The sequence below is a fragment of the Lampris incognitus genome, chromosome 20 (assembly GCF_029633865.1).
Source record: "Lampris incognitus isolate fLamInc1 chromosome 20, fLamInc1.hap2, whole genome shotgun sequence".
NCBI classification, from domain to species: domain Eukaryota; kingdom Metazoa; phylum Chordata; class Actinopteri; order Lampriformes; family Lampridae; genus Lampris; species Lampris incognitus.
Genome location: NC_079230.1, coordinates 30,451,940 through 30,468,362, shown reverse-complemented (window position 1 = coordinate 30,468,362; position 16,423 = coordinate 30,451,940). Strand labels below are relative to the sequence as shown.

General features: G+C 49.7%; 1 protein-coding gene across 1 annotated transcript in view; it reads left to right on the top strand.

The window, feature by feature from the left end:
* mta2 (metastasis associated 1 family, member 2) overlaps positions 1-12,200 on the top strand; it is a 46,569-nt gene extending 34,369 nt beyond the window's left edge. Inside the window, exons 13-18 of the mRNA XM_056300030.1 lie at positions 4,420-4,559; positions 4,772-5,000; positions 5,136-5,225; positions 5,377-5,495; positions 5,727-5,869; positions 11,977-12,200. Of these exons, the coding sequence (XP_056156005.1) occupies positions 4,420-4,559; positions 4,772-5,000; positions 5,136-5,225; positions 5,377-5,495; positions 5,727-5,869; positions 11,977-12,130 (875 nt within the window). The 3' untranslated portion in view covers positions 12,131-12,200. The remainder of the gene's footprint in view (positions 1-4,419; positions 4,560-4,771; positions 5,001-5,135; positions 5,226-5,376; positions 5,496-5,726; positions 5,870-11,976) is intronic.
* The last annotated feature ends 4,223 nt before the right edge of the window (positions 12,201-16,423 follow it).

Here is a 16,423-nt window from a genome sequence, read left to right as displayed (position 1 = left end):
AATGCAGAGGATTAATTTCCCCATAGGGATTAAAGAAGTACATCTTAATCTCTCGTACTCTTAAACCCTGAATGTCAGGCGCGCTTTTCGTGAGTTAGTAGAGCATTGGTTGAAAAAAGGTTTCATAATTTTAAAATTGTCATATTTTAAAGATGTAACCAAAAATGTAATCGAGTAATCCTTGACAATGTAACTAAATCTAATTGCACATTTTTCAATCGTAATCTGAGTTGATTATAGTTAATTTTTGTAAACAGATTATGTAGTCCCAATTACATGTAATCCATTACTACCCAGACCTGAGTGTTGTATACAGTATTGATATACAGTTTGTTTACAGCTGTTTAGCACATTTTCAGTTCAAATTTAATGTTTTTACTAGAAAATATAATTGTTTTAAGATTTTTCAAGTCATTTCAAGATTTTATTTTTTAAATCTTTGCTAATCAATAGCATACCTTTTGCATATTTTCAAGGTGGCTTAAAGTTACAAGTTCATGTACATCAACAGTGGTGATGAGACCAGGTACACTTTTTTTTTCAGAGGCACGCGGCTTTATTCTATGCAGCCCACTATGTACATATTTTGAATAGTGCCAAATACATTTTTTCAGTAAAACTCATTAAAAGCACTTTACAGGGCGTCCGGGTAGCGTAGCGGTCTATTCCGTTGCCTACCAACACAGGGATCGGCGGTTCGAATCCTCATGTTACTTCTGGCTTGGTTGGTTGTCCCTACAGACACAATTTGCTGTGTCTGTGGGTGGGAAGCCGAATGTGGGTATGTGTCCTGGTCGCTGCACTAGTGCCTCCTGTGGTCGGTCGGAGCGCCTGTTCAGGGGGGAGGGGGAACTGGGGGGAAGAGCGTGATCCTCCCACATGCTACATCCCCCTGGCGAAACTCCTCACTGTCAGGTGAAAAGAAGCGGCTGGCGTCTCCACATGTACCGGAGGAGACGTGGTAGTCTGCAGCCCTGTATCGGTTGAGGGGGTGGAGCAGCAACCGGGACGGCTCAGAGAGCAGGGTGATTGGCCAAGTACAACTGGGGAGAAAAAGGGGGGGAAAAAGGCACTTCTCAGAGATGCAGTCTCTGATTTGATTACTTGCCCTCATAATTAGACTATATTTTATTACTCGAGGGGGGGGGGGATATGTCATAATGTTGGCGATGCACTGCAGTTGTATTAGATATATTTTCAGCAGAAAGGAAAAAATCATAATATTGAATCATAATACCTAGAGAATCGCAGTACTTGAAAAATCCCCATACATATCGAATGGGCAACCAAATATTGATGCAGTATTGAATTAGGAGGTCACTGCCGATTCCCAGCTCTTGTCGCTGGAGGCAGTGGCGTTGGCGTGAATAACCAGCAGCTCTGTTTTGGATAAATTGAGCAGGAGGTGGCCCTCCCCTCAACCAAGCAAAGATGTCAGTGAGGCAGTCAGCAACTCTTGCAGACACAGTAGTGTCATGAGGAGGACAGGAGAGATAGAATTGGGTGTCATCGGTGTATGAATGGTAGGAAAAGCTGTAAGTGGAGATGATCGAGCGAGGTACTATAGAGAGGTAGAATGGAGAGTAACGAGGAGAAGGCCAAGCACCGAGCCTTCAGGCACATCTGTTGTGACCTGGAGAGAGGGGTGGACACCTGACCCACCAGAAGACTTGGAACAGCCTCCCTGTTAGATAGGATTTGAACCACTTAAGACCAATAGTGTAGACACTAGAATGTGGTGAGTCACTTTGTAAAGTGTAGCAGATAGATTAAGGAGATTGAGAATAGAGGAATTGCCAGGCATTTTTGGCTTTGTGAAATGACCACTTTTAAAAACAGACTGATGTAGAACAAAAAATAAATTATGCATAGAGAGAAAGGAGGATAGCTGCTTGTAGGCTGCTCATTTGAGTGTTTTGGCTAGAAACAGTGAGCAGTGAGACTGGCCGATAGAAAACGAAGATAGCAGTGACTGATAAAGAGACAGATCAGCGTTGTTGAATCTTACCATTTCCTCTCGGCTGCTCTGAGCCTGGCCCTATTCTCTCTGAGTGTCTTGTCAGCCATAGACTCGACGGCTTTGCTCAGGCTGGCTTAGTGACATAAGAACAACATTTAAGTACTGAGGAAAGGGTTGCACACAGAGCAGCAGTTGCATAGTCAGTAAAGGCTTGCATATGAGGAAGGTTGGAGGACACAGAGGCTGGTAGGCTGGTGAGAGACAAAAAGCAGAGGTTTAGTCAGAAAACAAACGAGTAGGGGGCAGAAGTAGCAGGAGGGAGAGAAAGAAAATTGAAGAAAGTAGTGGTCTGGTGTGTGTAGGGGTGTGACTGAGGTGTGAGGCAGCACACTTACGTATTAGAATGAGGTCAGGCTGATTACCAGTGAAGTGGGTGGCTGAGGTATTTAAGAGGAATGGGTCAAAGGAAGCCAAAAACTGGAGAGAGTCAAAAGCTTCTTTATTGTCAAGGTGAATATTAAAATCACCAAGGATGAGCAATGGTGTGTGCCATCCTCAGTCAGTTGCTGAAGCAACATGTCACACTCCTCAACAGTTTTTTTTAGTTGACCTGGCTGTCTGTAGACAACCATCAGCATAAGCTTAGCTGGTTGAGTGAAAGAAACGGCGTGAAATTCAAAGAAGGTTGAAGTGAGATGGAGGGAGACTAGAGCATATTTCCAGGAGGGTGTAATGAGTACCATCACCTAGCCCAGGAAAGCGAGAGGAACGTGAGAAAGAAAACCCTTAACAAACTACTGCGGGTGTTAACAGTCTTCTCAGGACGAATTCAGGTCTCGCTAAAAGCAAGAATGTTCAGAGCAGGCTTGGAGGCAAAAGCAGGAAGGAAATTGGCCTGGTTTACTGTAGACTGACAGTTCTATAGCCCCGTATAGAAGGAGGTTTCTGGTACCTGCGCCTGTAGGTGAGGCAAATTAGTACGAGTGCGATTCCAATTGCAATGTGATCTGTGGCGCCGCTGCCAGTCTTGTATGATAACAGGAGTGGAGTAGAGGCACCTCAACCAAGCTACTTTAAATCATCTACAGTTGGTTCAGAATGAGGCTGCTAGACTACTCGCTAGAACTAGCCGTAGGTCCCATATTACCCCTATTCCCTCCATTGGCGTCCCGTAAAATTCAGAATAAGCTATAAGATCTTACTGATTACATTTAAAGCACCGCATGATCTTGCCCCCAGTTGCATTTCTGATCTTCTCATTCCACTTCCCGACCACGCCGATCCTCAAACCTCGGTCTTTTATCCGTCCCTCACGCCAACTGCAAAACAAAAGGTGACCGTGCCTTTGCAGTTTTAGCCCCAAGCCTCTGGAATAATCTTTCCCAAGCCGTTAGATTTGCTGACTCTTTGGACTGTTTTAAGCGGCTTCTAAAAACCCATCTTTTCAGGCAAGCCTTGGTATAGATCCCCACCCCTGCCTTCTGTTTTGGTTCGTTTTTAGCTTGGTCTGTTACTCCCTATGCCACGTCTTATATTCATTCAGTTTATTTTTATGTATTTATTTATATTTTCTGTATTTAGTGTGAAGCACTTTGCAACTGTGTTTTTAAAAGTGCTAGATAAATGAAATTTCACTCGCATGATTTACCCTGGTGTTCCTCTGCAGGGAGCAAGCTAGACACTATAAGAGTAGTGGGATTACTTTAGCATGTTCCTCACAGGAACTGCCATGGGTAGCGAACGAGACAGTGTCAGAGTAATTGGAGGGTTTGCTTTACACCGATAGTTCTCCACAGGAGCTGCCGTGGGTAGCAAGCCAGTTAGTATAAGAGTAGTGGGGGTGGCTTTAGCAAGATGTTCCTCCACAGGAGCTGTGAGCCAGACAGAATAAGGGTAGTGGTATTGCTTTGGAAGATGACACTGCCCCAATCTTAAGATTGGTACAGCTTAGAACTGTACTAAGCTTAAAGAGGTGTTACAAGTACCGAGTAACCTATAGTGGACCCTCCCACTGTAAGTGGAAAATCTCACGGCTACACATTATAGAAAGATATCTACGAATTCACAGCAGTGCAAGACAAAAATAAGCCCGCAGTCTCAGAGTACACAGTGAAACACACCGACAATCCACCGCTAGCTGACAAAAAAACATGGCTCTCCCCACAATATAGTATACAGTTACCTTTTCTATCCCATTTTTTATCCCTTTAATGTGTTGCAAAATACCCCCCCTACACACACACACACAATACACTAAGTTATATTGGGTTGGGTTAGGGTGATCCCTGTTGAGGTGCTGGAGCTCTGTGTGACGGGTGTGATTTATCCAGCCCTGCTCAATACAAACCTGAAATGTTAAGATCTTGACCACCGGGGAAGTACCTTCAGTACGTCTTAAGTAGGATGAAGCGTTGTCGAGCATATTTTTACTCTTTCATTACTCTCTCTCACCAAACTAGCGGCCCAGTCTCCTCAGTGGTATGCCTGGGGACCCCCCAATATGCAGTGTAGACTGTGCGCCTCCTGCTGGATTTACTGGAAGAAGTATGGAGGCCTAAAGACCCCCACACAGCTAGAAGGCGCCACTAGAACTGGCTCGGTATGTCTTGTTTCTTACATTAGTCTGATCTTGTGTCTGTTAATTATCTGAGGACCGTAGGAGTTGTCACTTTGTGGTCAGTCTGTTTGACCTTCGCCCATAGCTTTGCATCAGTAGCATCACTTCGTTGTTGAAGAACTGCAAACCAAAATGGTTAAACAGTTGATGTTGTTACCACCAGCACTGTATCCCTCTTTTCTCTCCCTCTTCAGGAGTCCGGCCCACGCGCCCACATGACGCGGCAGGAAGTCCAGGGCCTGTCGCCCTTCACACGCAGTGAGGGCCGTGCCAAACTTCTGGCGAAGAACCGGCAGACCTTCATCCTGCAGACCACCAAACTAACCCGCATTGCGCGCCGTGTCTGTGAGGACATCCTGCAGCCCCGCCGTGCTGCCAGGCGGCCCTATGCATCTATCAATGCCAATGCTGTCAAGGCTGAGTGTATGTAAACAGGCGCCATCATCTACCACAAAAAAGGCTACTCAACTCATGTTTTGGTTCAGGATTTCTGAATATTTTATACAACTGTGTTGCACATCGATTCAGAAGTTTAACTGCTAACTTGTCTCCCCTCAGGTATGATCAGGCTGCCTAAAGCTACAAAGGCTCCTCTGAAGAACAGGGTGATCCCTCGCCAGTCACTGGCCACCATAGTGAAGGATCTTGGTAAGAATGTACTAGAAAGAATCACATCTGACATTAATATCATGTAACCTCTTACATGTGTTACATTTTTTCTTCTGAATACTTTCTCAGTATCACTGAGGAGTTAAGATTGTGGTTTTTCTAAGATTGTATTTTTGGTTTTCCTCTTCAGCCATTTCAGCGCCCCTGAAGTTGAAGGCTCCCCGTGGAGCACCTACACCCATTAATCGTAACCAGGCCAACCAGCCACGCGGTGGCCCGGGTCTGCTGGGAAAGAGGCCTTTCGACAGCGTCAGTATTTCCTAGACTCCACCCGCCCTCAACTGTTGTAATAAAAAAGCTAGACAGGCAGAATAACTTGCAGTACACCATGCCGAATCCTCGTCTGAGCTCAGTCCATCTTCGCTAGACTGAAATGTTTAGAGCATTGCCGTGTAATATCTGTGCTTAACATCTTTTATTCCTTTGTCAAGAGTGATTCCACCTCTCACCGTGAGACATTTTTCTCCCGTTTGTTCACAGGCTGGAGGCCTGCCATTCTCCACCAATGGAAGGCCGTTCGCTCCTGGTTTGAGAACCACCTCCCAGTCAGTCATTAAACGGCAAAAAGTAAACCAGGGAGATGCACCCAACCCAGTGGTGTTCGTGGCCACAAAAGACACCCGGTAATATATAGTTTGTAAATGGTCTCAGCTACTGCCATGTGTACTCGGCACAAGTCGAGGACCATGGTTGCTTGCACTGAAGCGGCAGCATAAGATAGGATCGGTCAGTTAAAACACAGCAAGGGCACATGATAGCCAGTGGCAGAACAGAAAGGAGAATATTAGCGGACATACTGGATTAAAAACTGTAATTGGTGGGGTGTCCAGGTAGCGTAGCGGTCTATTCCGTTGCCTACCAGCACGGGGATCACCGGTTCGAATCCCCGTGTTACCTCCGGCTTGTTCGGGTGTCCCTACAGGCACAATTGCGCTACCTCCCACTGGTGGAACTCCTCATTGTCAGGTCAAAAGAAGCGGCTGGTGACTCCACATGTATCGGAGGAGGCATGTGGTAGTCTGCAGCCCTCCCCCGATCAGCGTAGCGGGTGGAGCAGCAACCAGGGACAGCTTGGAAGAGTGGGGTAATTGGAAAGGTACAAGAAAAAAAAGGGGGGGCTTTAATTGGTAGCTTGTTGGCAAGTGACTGAATAAGTAAATTGCCCAAGCCAGTGTTTTACTTGCAACCCTTATTGTCAAACCCTGTACCGAGGTATACCTACTCAGTACTGGATAGGACCCTCTTTCACTTCCAGAGCAGCCTTAATTCTTTGCCCATGGACACATCGCGGTTCCGGAAACATTTCACTGGAATCTGACTGGACAGCATCACACAGTTCCTGCAGATTTTTTTGCCTCATTATGTTTAGACACTACTGGTGCTGCTACTACTATAATGATAATAATAATAATGAAAAATTGAACTTATATAGCCCTTTTCTAATACTCAAAGTCACTTAACAACTACTACTATTACTACTTTTGGCTGCTCCCGTTAGGGGGCGCCACAGCGGATCATCCGTTTCCATCGCTTCCTGTCCTCTGCATCTTCCTCTGTCACACCAGCCACCTGCATGTCCTCCCTCACCACATCCATAAACCTCCTCTTTGGCCTTCCTCTTCTCCTCTTCCCTGGCAGCTCCATATTCAGCATCCTTCTCCCAATATACCCAGCATCTCTCCTCCACACATGTCCAAACCATCTCCATCTTGCCTCTCTTGCTTTGTCTCCAAACCGTCCAACCTGAGCTGTCCCTCTAATATACTCGTTCCTAATCCTGTCCTCCTTCGTCACTCCCAATGAAAATCTTATCTTCAATTCTGCCACCTCCAGCTCCACCTCCTGTCTTTTCATCAGTGCCGCTGTCTCCAAACCATACAACATAGCTGGTCTCACAACCATCTTGTAAACCTTCCCTTTAACTCTTGCTGGTACCCTTCTGTCACACATCACTCCTGACACTCTTCTCCACCCACGCCACCCTGCCTGCACTCTCTTCTTCACCTCTCTTCTGCACTCCCCGTTACTTTGGACAGTTGACCTCAAGTATTTAAACTCATATGCCTTTGTCACCTCTACTCCTTGCATCCTCACCATTCCACTGTCCTCCCTCATGAACTGTAGATACTCAGGTGTATAATCCCTGGAGGGTGTCTTTTTCTGAGATGCTCCATGACGACTGGCACAAATGATCATACCATGCGTCAAGTCTGACAGACAGTGGTTAATTTGCAAATGAGGAGGTCACGGAACAGAGAGGGCACTGTTCAGGGGGGGGGGGTGTCATGGAAAGCATCAAAAAATCCACAGTACCTTGAGGACATTGGGTAACACCTAGGTGCCAGCTGTTAAAACTAAACAAGGCGTTTGTTTACGTTGACTGTCCCGTCACCTCCCTGTTGTCTCCCTCCTGTCTGTGGGTCACTACGATGGGGGTGAAGTGGAATTAGGGCCAAAAGTTCTATTTACAACCATGAAAAGCAAGCAGGCTAAGAAACCGACCTAAGTGAGGTATTCTGTCTCTGTTTATGGATCTCCTCTGCTCCATTCTTAAATCTGGTGTAAAATGTATCCAGAAGAGACAAATATAAACCATTCACAACCAACTTCAATAGAAAATACAAGAATGACGGAAAAGATAACATTAAATGTTACACAACATTTATTTACTGGTTTTGTTTCCCCCCCCTTTTCTTGCCAATTGTACCCGGCCAATTACCCCACTCTTCCGAGCTGTGCCGGTCTCTGCTCCACCCTCTCTGCCGATCTGGGGAGGCTTCAGACTACCACATGCCTCCTCCGATACATGTGGAGTCACCAGCTGCTTCTTTTCACCTGACAGTGAGGAGTTTCATCAGGGGGACGTAGCACGTGGGAGGATCACGCTATCCTCCGCCCCCCCCAACAGACGCCACGACCGACCAGAGGAGACACTAGTGCAGGGACCAGGACACATACCCACATCTGGCCTCCCACCCGCAGACATGGCCATCTGTAGAGACACCCGACCAAGCCGTAGGTAACACGGGGATTCGAACCGGCGATCCCCGTGTTGGTAGGCTTATTTACAGGTTTTGATTGTGACAAGGAGATGCCGGATTCAATCAGATAGTTGCTGGTCCCAGTCTGGGCAGTCCCGGACCCTGTTCTGGCAGGATCCGTCACAAATTGAGCCCTGCTTACAGATAACACTTCTCGCCCATCCCAGCGTTCATCTGAACAGTAACTGAATTGTGCGACTCATCGAATTGCAGCTAAACTGACTGGTGTCGAGAAGCACAGGCTGTTTGCATTAACCAGCTGTACCCCCTAAAGTGGCCCGAGTGGATAGTTACTGTTCTGTCTGTCATCATGTCATAATCATGTGTGGAGAAAGATGGACACACAGAGAGGCAGGATTGACACCTGTTAGGACGGATATTAAGACGTTGAGAGTACGGTGTAGGACACAACCTTGCCAGAGTAGTGTAGGACACAACACTGCAGAGTAGTGTAGGACACAACACTGCCAGAGCAGTGTAGGACACAACCCCGCCAGAGTAGTGTAGGACACAACCCCGCCAGAACAGTGTAGGACACAACCCTGCCAGAGCAGTGTAGGACACAACTCTGCCAGAGCAGTGTAGGACACAACCCCGCCAGAGTAGTGTAGGACACAACCCCGCCAGAGCAGTGTAGGACACAACTCTGCCAGAGCAGTGTAGGACACAACCCCGCCAGAGTAGTGTAGGACACAACCCTGCCAGAACAGTGTAGGACACAACCCCGCCAGAGTAGTGTAGGACACAACCCTGCCAGAGTAGTGTAGGACACAACCCTGCCAGAACAGTGTAGGACACAACCTTGCCAGAGCAGTGTAGGACACAACCCCGCCAGAGTAGTGTAGGACACAACCCCGCCAGAGTAGTGTAGGACACAACCCCGCCAGAGTAGTGTAGGACACAACCCCGCCAGAGTAGTGTAGGACACAACCCCGCCAGAGTAGTGTAGGACACAACCCCGCCAGAGTAGTGTAAGACACAACCCCGCCAGAGTAGTGTAGGACACAACCCCGCCAGAGTAGTGTAGGACACAACCCCGCCAGAGTAGTGTAGGACACAACCCCGCCAGAGTAGTGTAGGACACAACCCTGCATAGTAGTGTAGGACACAACCTTGCCAGAGCAGTGTAGGACACAACCCTGCCAGAACAGTGTAGGACACAACCCCGCCAGAGCAGTGTAGGACACAACCCCGCCAGAGTAGTGTAGGACACAACCCCGCCAGAGCAGTGTAGGACACAACCCCGCCAGAGTAGTGTAGGACACAACCCTGCAGAGTAGTGTAGGACACAACCTTGCCAGAGCAGTGTAGGACACAACCCCGCCAGAGTACTGTAGGACACAACCCCGCCAGAGTAGTGTAGGACACAACCCCGCCAGAACAGTGTAGGACACAACCCCGCCAGAGTAGTGTAGGACACAACCCCGCCAGAACAGTGTAGGACACAACCCCGCCAGAGCATTGTAGGACACAACCCCGCCAGAGTAGTGTAGGACACAACCCCGCCAGAGTAGTGTAGGACACAACCCCGCCAGAACAGTGTAGGACACAACCCCGCCAGAGCATTGTAGGACACAACCCCGCCAGAGCATTGTAGGACACAACCCTGCCAGAGCAGTGTAGGACACAACTCTGCCAGAGCAGTGTAGGACACAACCCCGCCAGAGCAGTGTAGGACACAACCCCGCCAGAGCATTGTAGGACACAACCCCGCCAGAGCAGTGTAGGACACAACCCCGCCAGAGTAGTGTAGGACACAACCCCGCCAGAGCATTGTAGGACACAACCCCGCCAGAGCAGTGTAGGACACAACCCCGCCAGAGCAGTGTAGGACACAACCCCGCCAGAGCAGTGTAGGACACAACCCCGCCAGAGTAGTGTAGGACACAACCCCGCCAGAGTAGTGTAGGACACAACCCCGCCAGAGCAGTGTAGGACACAACCCCGCCAGAGTAGTGTAGGACACAACCCCGCCAGAGCATTGTAGGACACAACCCCGCCAGAGCAGTGTAGGACACAACCCCGCCAGAGCAGTGTAGGACACAACCCCGCCAGAGCAGTGTAGGACACAACCCCGCCAGAGTAGTATAGGACACAACCCCGCCAGAACAGTGTAGGACACAACCCCGCCAGAACAGTGTAGGACACAACCCTGCCAGAACAGTGTAGGACACAACCCTGCCAAAGTAGTGTAGGACACAACCCTGCAGAGCATTGTAGGACACAACCCCGCCAGAGTAGTGTAGGACACAACCCTGCAGAGTAGTGTAGGACACAACCTTGCCAGAGCAGTGTAGGACACAACCCCGCCAGAGTAGTGTAGGACACAACCCTGCCAGAACAGTGTAGGACACAACCCTGCCAGAGTAGTGTAGGACACAACCCTGCCAGAACAGTGTAGGACACAACCCTGCCAGAACAGTGTAGGACACAACCCCGCCAGAGCAGTGTAGGACACAACCCTGCCAAATCATTGTAGGACACAACCCTGCCAGAGTAGTGTAGGACACAACCCCGCCAGAGTAGTGTAGGACACAACCCCGCCAGAGCAGTGTAGGACACAACCCTGCCAGAGTAGTGTAGGACACAACCCTGCCAGAGCATTGTAGGACACAACCCTGCCAGAGTAGTGTAGGACACAACCCTGCCAGAGCATTGTAGGACACAACCCTGCCAGAGTAGTGTAGGACACAACCCTGCCAGAGTAGTGTAGGACACAACCCCGCCAGAGCAGTGTAGGACACAACCCTGCCAGAGCAGTGTAGGACACAACCCTGCCAGAGTAGTGTAGGACACAACCCTGCCAGAGTAGTGTAGGACACAACCCTGCCAGAGTAGTGTAGGACACAACCCCGCCAGAGTAGTGTAGGACACAACCCCGCCAGAGTAGTGTAGGACACAACCCCGCCAGAGTAGTGTAGCACACAACCCCGCCAGAGTAGTGTAGGACACAACCCTGCCAGAGCACTGTAGGACACAACCCTGCCAGGACAGTGTAGGACACAACCCTGCCAGAGTAGTGTAGGACACAACCCTGCCAGAACAGTGTAGGACACAACCCCGCCAGAGCAGTGTGGGACACAACCCTGCCAGAGCAGTGTAGCACACAACCCCGCCAGAGCAGTGTAGGACACAACCCTACCAGAGCATTGTAGGACACGACACAACCCCGCCAGAGTGGTGTAGGACACAACCCCGCCAGAGCAGTGTAGCACACAACCCCGCCAGAGCAGTGTAGGACACAACCCTACCAGAGCATTGTAGGACACGACACAACCCCGCCAGAGTGGTGTAGGACACAACCCCGCCAGAGCAGTGTAGGACACAACCCCGCCAGAGCATTGTAGGACACAACCCCGCCAGAGTAGTGTAGGACACAACCCCGCCAGAGCATTGTAGGACACAACCCCGCCAGAACAGTGTAGGACACAACCCCGCCAGAGCAGTGTAGGACACAACCCCGCCAGAGCAGTGTAGGACACAACCCCGCCAGAACAGTGTAGGACACAACCCTGCCAAAGTAGTGTAGGACACAACCCTGCAGAGCAGTGATTAGGTGACTTGACCACCAGCCAAGGAAAGTACTGAAGTGTGTATCGCTAGTAATGCCACTCAGTGTAAAGTCTAGTCTTAGTCGGTCTGGTGGGAAGAGTTTGTCGTCTCACTTTGTCCTCCTGTCTTGTGTACAGGGCCCTGAGGAAACACCTGACCCAGTCTGAGATGCGGCGGGCAGCCAGGAAACCCCACCTGCCCGTCAGAATCAAGCTGCCGCCGCCTCCCAGGGCCATCGCCATGCCTTTGCTACCATCCAGTACCAGCGAGCCCATTATTCTGGAAGACTGATGAGGGCACCAAGAGACACTAGAGGGCTGTCTCAGCAGGACATGGGAGGGCATTGGGGTGGGGGATGGAGGAGGGGGGGGGGGTGTCTGTGGTCAAGCCTTTACTCAGCAGGCTGCACAGCGCACCGTAACAGTAGTCAATTTCTTTTTGTTTTTTTTTTTTGTTTTTTGTTTTTGTTTTTTTGTGTTGGTCCTCCCAAAGTTTATGTGCATTCTTTTTCTCTCTTTCTCTCCCTCTCATTCATACACACACACACACACATATACACACACACACACACATACACACACACACACACACACACACCAGCACTTAGATGACTATACATTTACATTTCATGGATTCAACATGCAAACACTCACCAACACTCCCACACAACACTCTGGGCTCGACTCTTTTATTCGGACTCCTCCGGTATTTTATTCGGACTCCTCCGGTATTTCGCTCCCCTTTTTAACGACATATTTTTAAACGTGTAATTTAAATCGACATACTTCTTCTTCCTGAAACCGTTTGTGATAAAGCACACTTTATTTCTCCTCCGGGTCTGTCTTGTATGTAAATATTTGCACCATTCAGAGGTGGACGGCCGTGCGATCAGGATGGGTGGCGGGATTAGGGTGGAGACAGTTGCGGGTGGCGCCCCCAGAGCCTGCCGCCGTGTGTATTTCAGCTCTTGTCTCCAAGTGGAAAGATCTGTTTTAACGAAGACGTTGCTGGTTTGCTCCGTGGTAAAGTTAGTTTACAGGGTGTCTCTTGTGGCCGCGGGTGCGATCCCTCCTCGTCGAGCATGTCTCCGTTACTCAGACCTGTGAGTCCTTGTCCCGTGCCGACTATTTTTTTTTAGCCATCTAACCTTGTTCCCCAACACCATGACCCAAACCGCTTCTTTTTCTTGCCGTGACACACATCGCAAGGCGACCGCGGTCCACGGGGAAGGTTCTGATGACGAGGAAACGAGTGCTAAGGCGTCGAGACCTCCCTGGGAGTTTTTCCCACCAGACTGTCCTCTTCCCCCACCTCTGCTCCAGCCCCCCGGGTTGTCACATACGTGTTCTTCTAACTGTTGGCTAGTCGAGTTTTGTCCCCGTCGAGCCGGGTTCTGTCCTCCCCTCCCGTGAACTTGATCGCCATTCTTCTTTCAACCAGTTTAGTCCAGCTGAAGGGGGGGAGGTGTTGTGGGCCCCCGAGACGTTTTGGTCCGAGGTGCAGTTGTGAGTGCAGCAGACGGATCCAGGAGGAGGGAGTAGTTTCTGGAAGGGTCTGTAGGTTATCCGGGTTAGAAGGATCAACATGTTTAGTTTGATTGTGTTTATTTTGTGTGTAATACACATGTGTTACTGTGTATGATGACATGCAGAGGCAGTGCGTTTGGCTTAGAGGTACTACTGCACGAGAGAGGTGGCAGCAGCCCACACAGGCCGCGGGGTCGGGGGCGTGAAGGTGCCCCCGTGTGGCTGTCGACACCTTTACCTGTAAGGTAATGCTGAATTTGCTCCCGAGGCCGCAGTATTATTGTGTACCATTGGCTTTGTTCTAAACAAAACCAGCAAAATCATGGTCCTGGTTTGGTGGCGAAGTCCTGTTTATGAAGCAGCAGTATGTAACGCCTGGTGTCGGTCCATACGTCATGTCTCTGACTGTGATGATGATGATGATGATGATGATGATGATGTGAAAGGACTCTCCGGTTGTGTCTCAGCTTGTGGGTTGATTTGGTTTGGTTTAGTTTTCCCCCGTTTTCGTTGCGATGGGAGGGCGAGTGCAGCGGATGGGCGGCGAGTTGGTAATTGTTCCTCTGTAATTCCAGGCTGTGAATCGTTACAACCAGCAAAGGATCGTGTAGTGGCTTCACGGGCGAGTCCACGGCGTGGGCTCTTGTAAAGTTTCTTATGAAATCCAGATGTTTAATTCATAGCAGCTACTAATCTGAACAACGGGAATGTGGCATATTACAAACTTTTTATGTCAACTCTGAAGTGTGTAATTGTGGAGAGGAAATAAAATACTGTATATGTGAAACGTTGCTCTCCTTCATAGGGTGGGGTCTGGGACGGGGTCTGGCTGGTGATTTGAACCACGGGTTATGTTCAACGGGGATGCAATTTTGTATGTTGGAGAGAGAAACATCCTACAATTTAAGGCTTTTTTCTCCAGTGTTTTTTATTCCGATGTCTCCGTATCCTTTAATGTATCTTGCTAAGAAAAAAAAATAAAGTCTTTTTTTCTTCGTGGTCGCACACAGCCTCTTTCTCTTGAGTGGTCGAATGACAAACCGGGCAACACGGTTTTCAAACGTTTTGCTTTGTGAAAAAAAAAAAGATGGACAACGTCACAGCATCTCAGATGTGCTGCATCACGGAGGAATTTGGAGAAACCTTCAAATAACTTGCCGAGCGTAACACGTTTCATCCATGACGATGCCAACACGTGGTGTCGCTCGACCGAGCTTAGGAAGTTTTGCAGCGGGTCTTGGTTTGTCCTCGGCCTCTGGTGCCTCTCGTGTCTGTCCGACAGTAGTCGGCCAGCACTGATGGACTCCAGTCGCCCTGACACCGCTTTTCCGTGGTGGCAATGTCCTGGTGAAACCTTTGACCGTGTTCCTCACCAACACCTGCAGGGAAGAAGTCCACGTTGTGATGCAGAACGTTGCACTTCCTGGTTTTGTGTACATGTTGTCCAGCAGCTCAGTGTAGTTCGGTGCTCTGAGGTTGCCAAGAGCATTCTCGGCAACATCCTGAAAGGCTGTTTCCTCTGGCCCACCAGCAGATCTTCTAACTCCCTGACATTGATGACCCGTCTGATCTGTGGACCAGCAAAAATACCTCCCTTCATCTTGCTATGTTATTGTTGGTCGGTGTCGTGTTTTCCACATCTGGTTCTCTTCATCCGCCTCGTCTAGGCCCCACGTCTCTGGTGGCCTCCATACTGGCGAACTCGTGTGGCGCTGGTGTCATGGCTGAAGGCAGGTTGGGGGTATCGACAGATTTCTTGTGTTTAGTAGAGACGCCAGATACACTGGTCAGACACAAGTAAGTGTCTGTCACATGATCCTTCTGTTCTCGCCATGTCACCGGTACTGCAAATGGCATCGACTCCCGAGTACCTCTGAGCCAGGCTCTCAGGTTGACGGCACATGTTGCGCAACAGATGTGAGGAGCCCAGGGGTTTCTCTCGGTCACCAGCTTCACATCCGAGGTACAGCTCATACATAGGCTTTCTGAAGTGCAGTCACGCTGCATCTTAAGCGTGTCCTCGCCACAGGTGTAGCAGGATGTACTGACGCTGCTGCAGCACCGACGAGACATCTCTGCTGCATTAAAACTCCTCCTGAAGACAACACGTCCTGCTGTTGAGTATAATCACTGCGCTGCTGCCTGAACAACATGCGTCCACACAGCATGTGCACATGTGAGCAGCTTCTGCAGCATCTAACCCGACCCAGCGGGCCCAGGCGCGCCAAGCCAGGTTTATTTGGGTATCCCAGTGTCACAAAGTAGTCTCAAGGGGCTTTACAGCAGCAACACAACAGCCTGTCCTTAGACCAGGGGTGTCAGACTCCAGGCCTCGAGGGCCGCAGTGTCTGCCGTGCACTACACCAACCTGATTTAACTAATTAGCTCACCTCCTGGATCAAGGAGGGGAAGGGACTGGCTTAATCAGGTGGTGTAGTGCACGGTTGCAACAAATACCTGCAGACACGGCGGCCCTCGAGGCCTGGAGTTTGACACCCCTGCTAAGACCCTCAGCCCAGGACAGTTGCATAGCACCTACACGGAGAGCATGACAGTATACTGGCCAGTAGTATACTATACTGGCCAGTATACTACTGGCCAGTATAGTATACTACTGGCCAGTATACTAGTAGACTCAAATTATGACAGGAAGTCACAGAAGTAGATCACAGTTTCCACAAAAACGGCACGTGACAGTCACGTGTCAAGGGGATTTTGTTGTGACCAGCAGCCCAAAAGCCACGAAATACACCCAGAGGCGTCCGGGAAGCAGGCGTTACATGAGACACCTAACCCTGTTCCTACGTGTTCGTATCATCCCGGGAACAAACAGGATTTAATTAACGGGTTTGTCTCAACACCCCCCCCCCTCTCTCTCCCTATCCCGAGCTCCGAATGAGCGCGGCTCGAGCCGGGAGGCGGCGACGCCCCCCCCCTCTCCCGGATGTGTATTGGGCCCGTGGCCCGGGCGTGACGCGGCTCTTAACTCGATCAAGTCTGCCTCTCGCGGAGCGGCGGGTCGATCCGGAAGCTCTGACGTCATCGGTTCGTCGCCGTG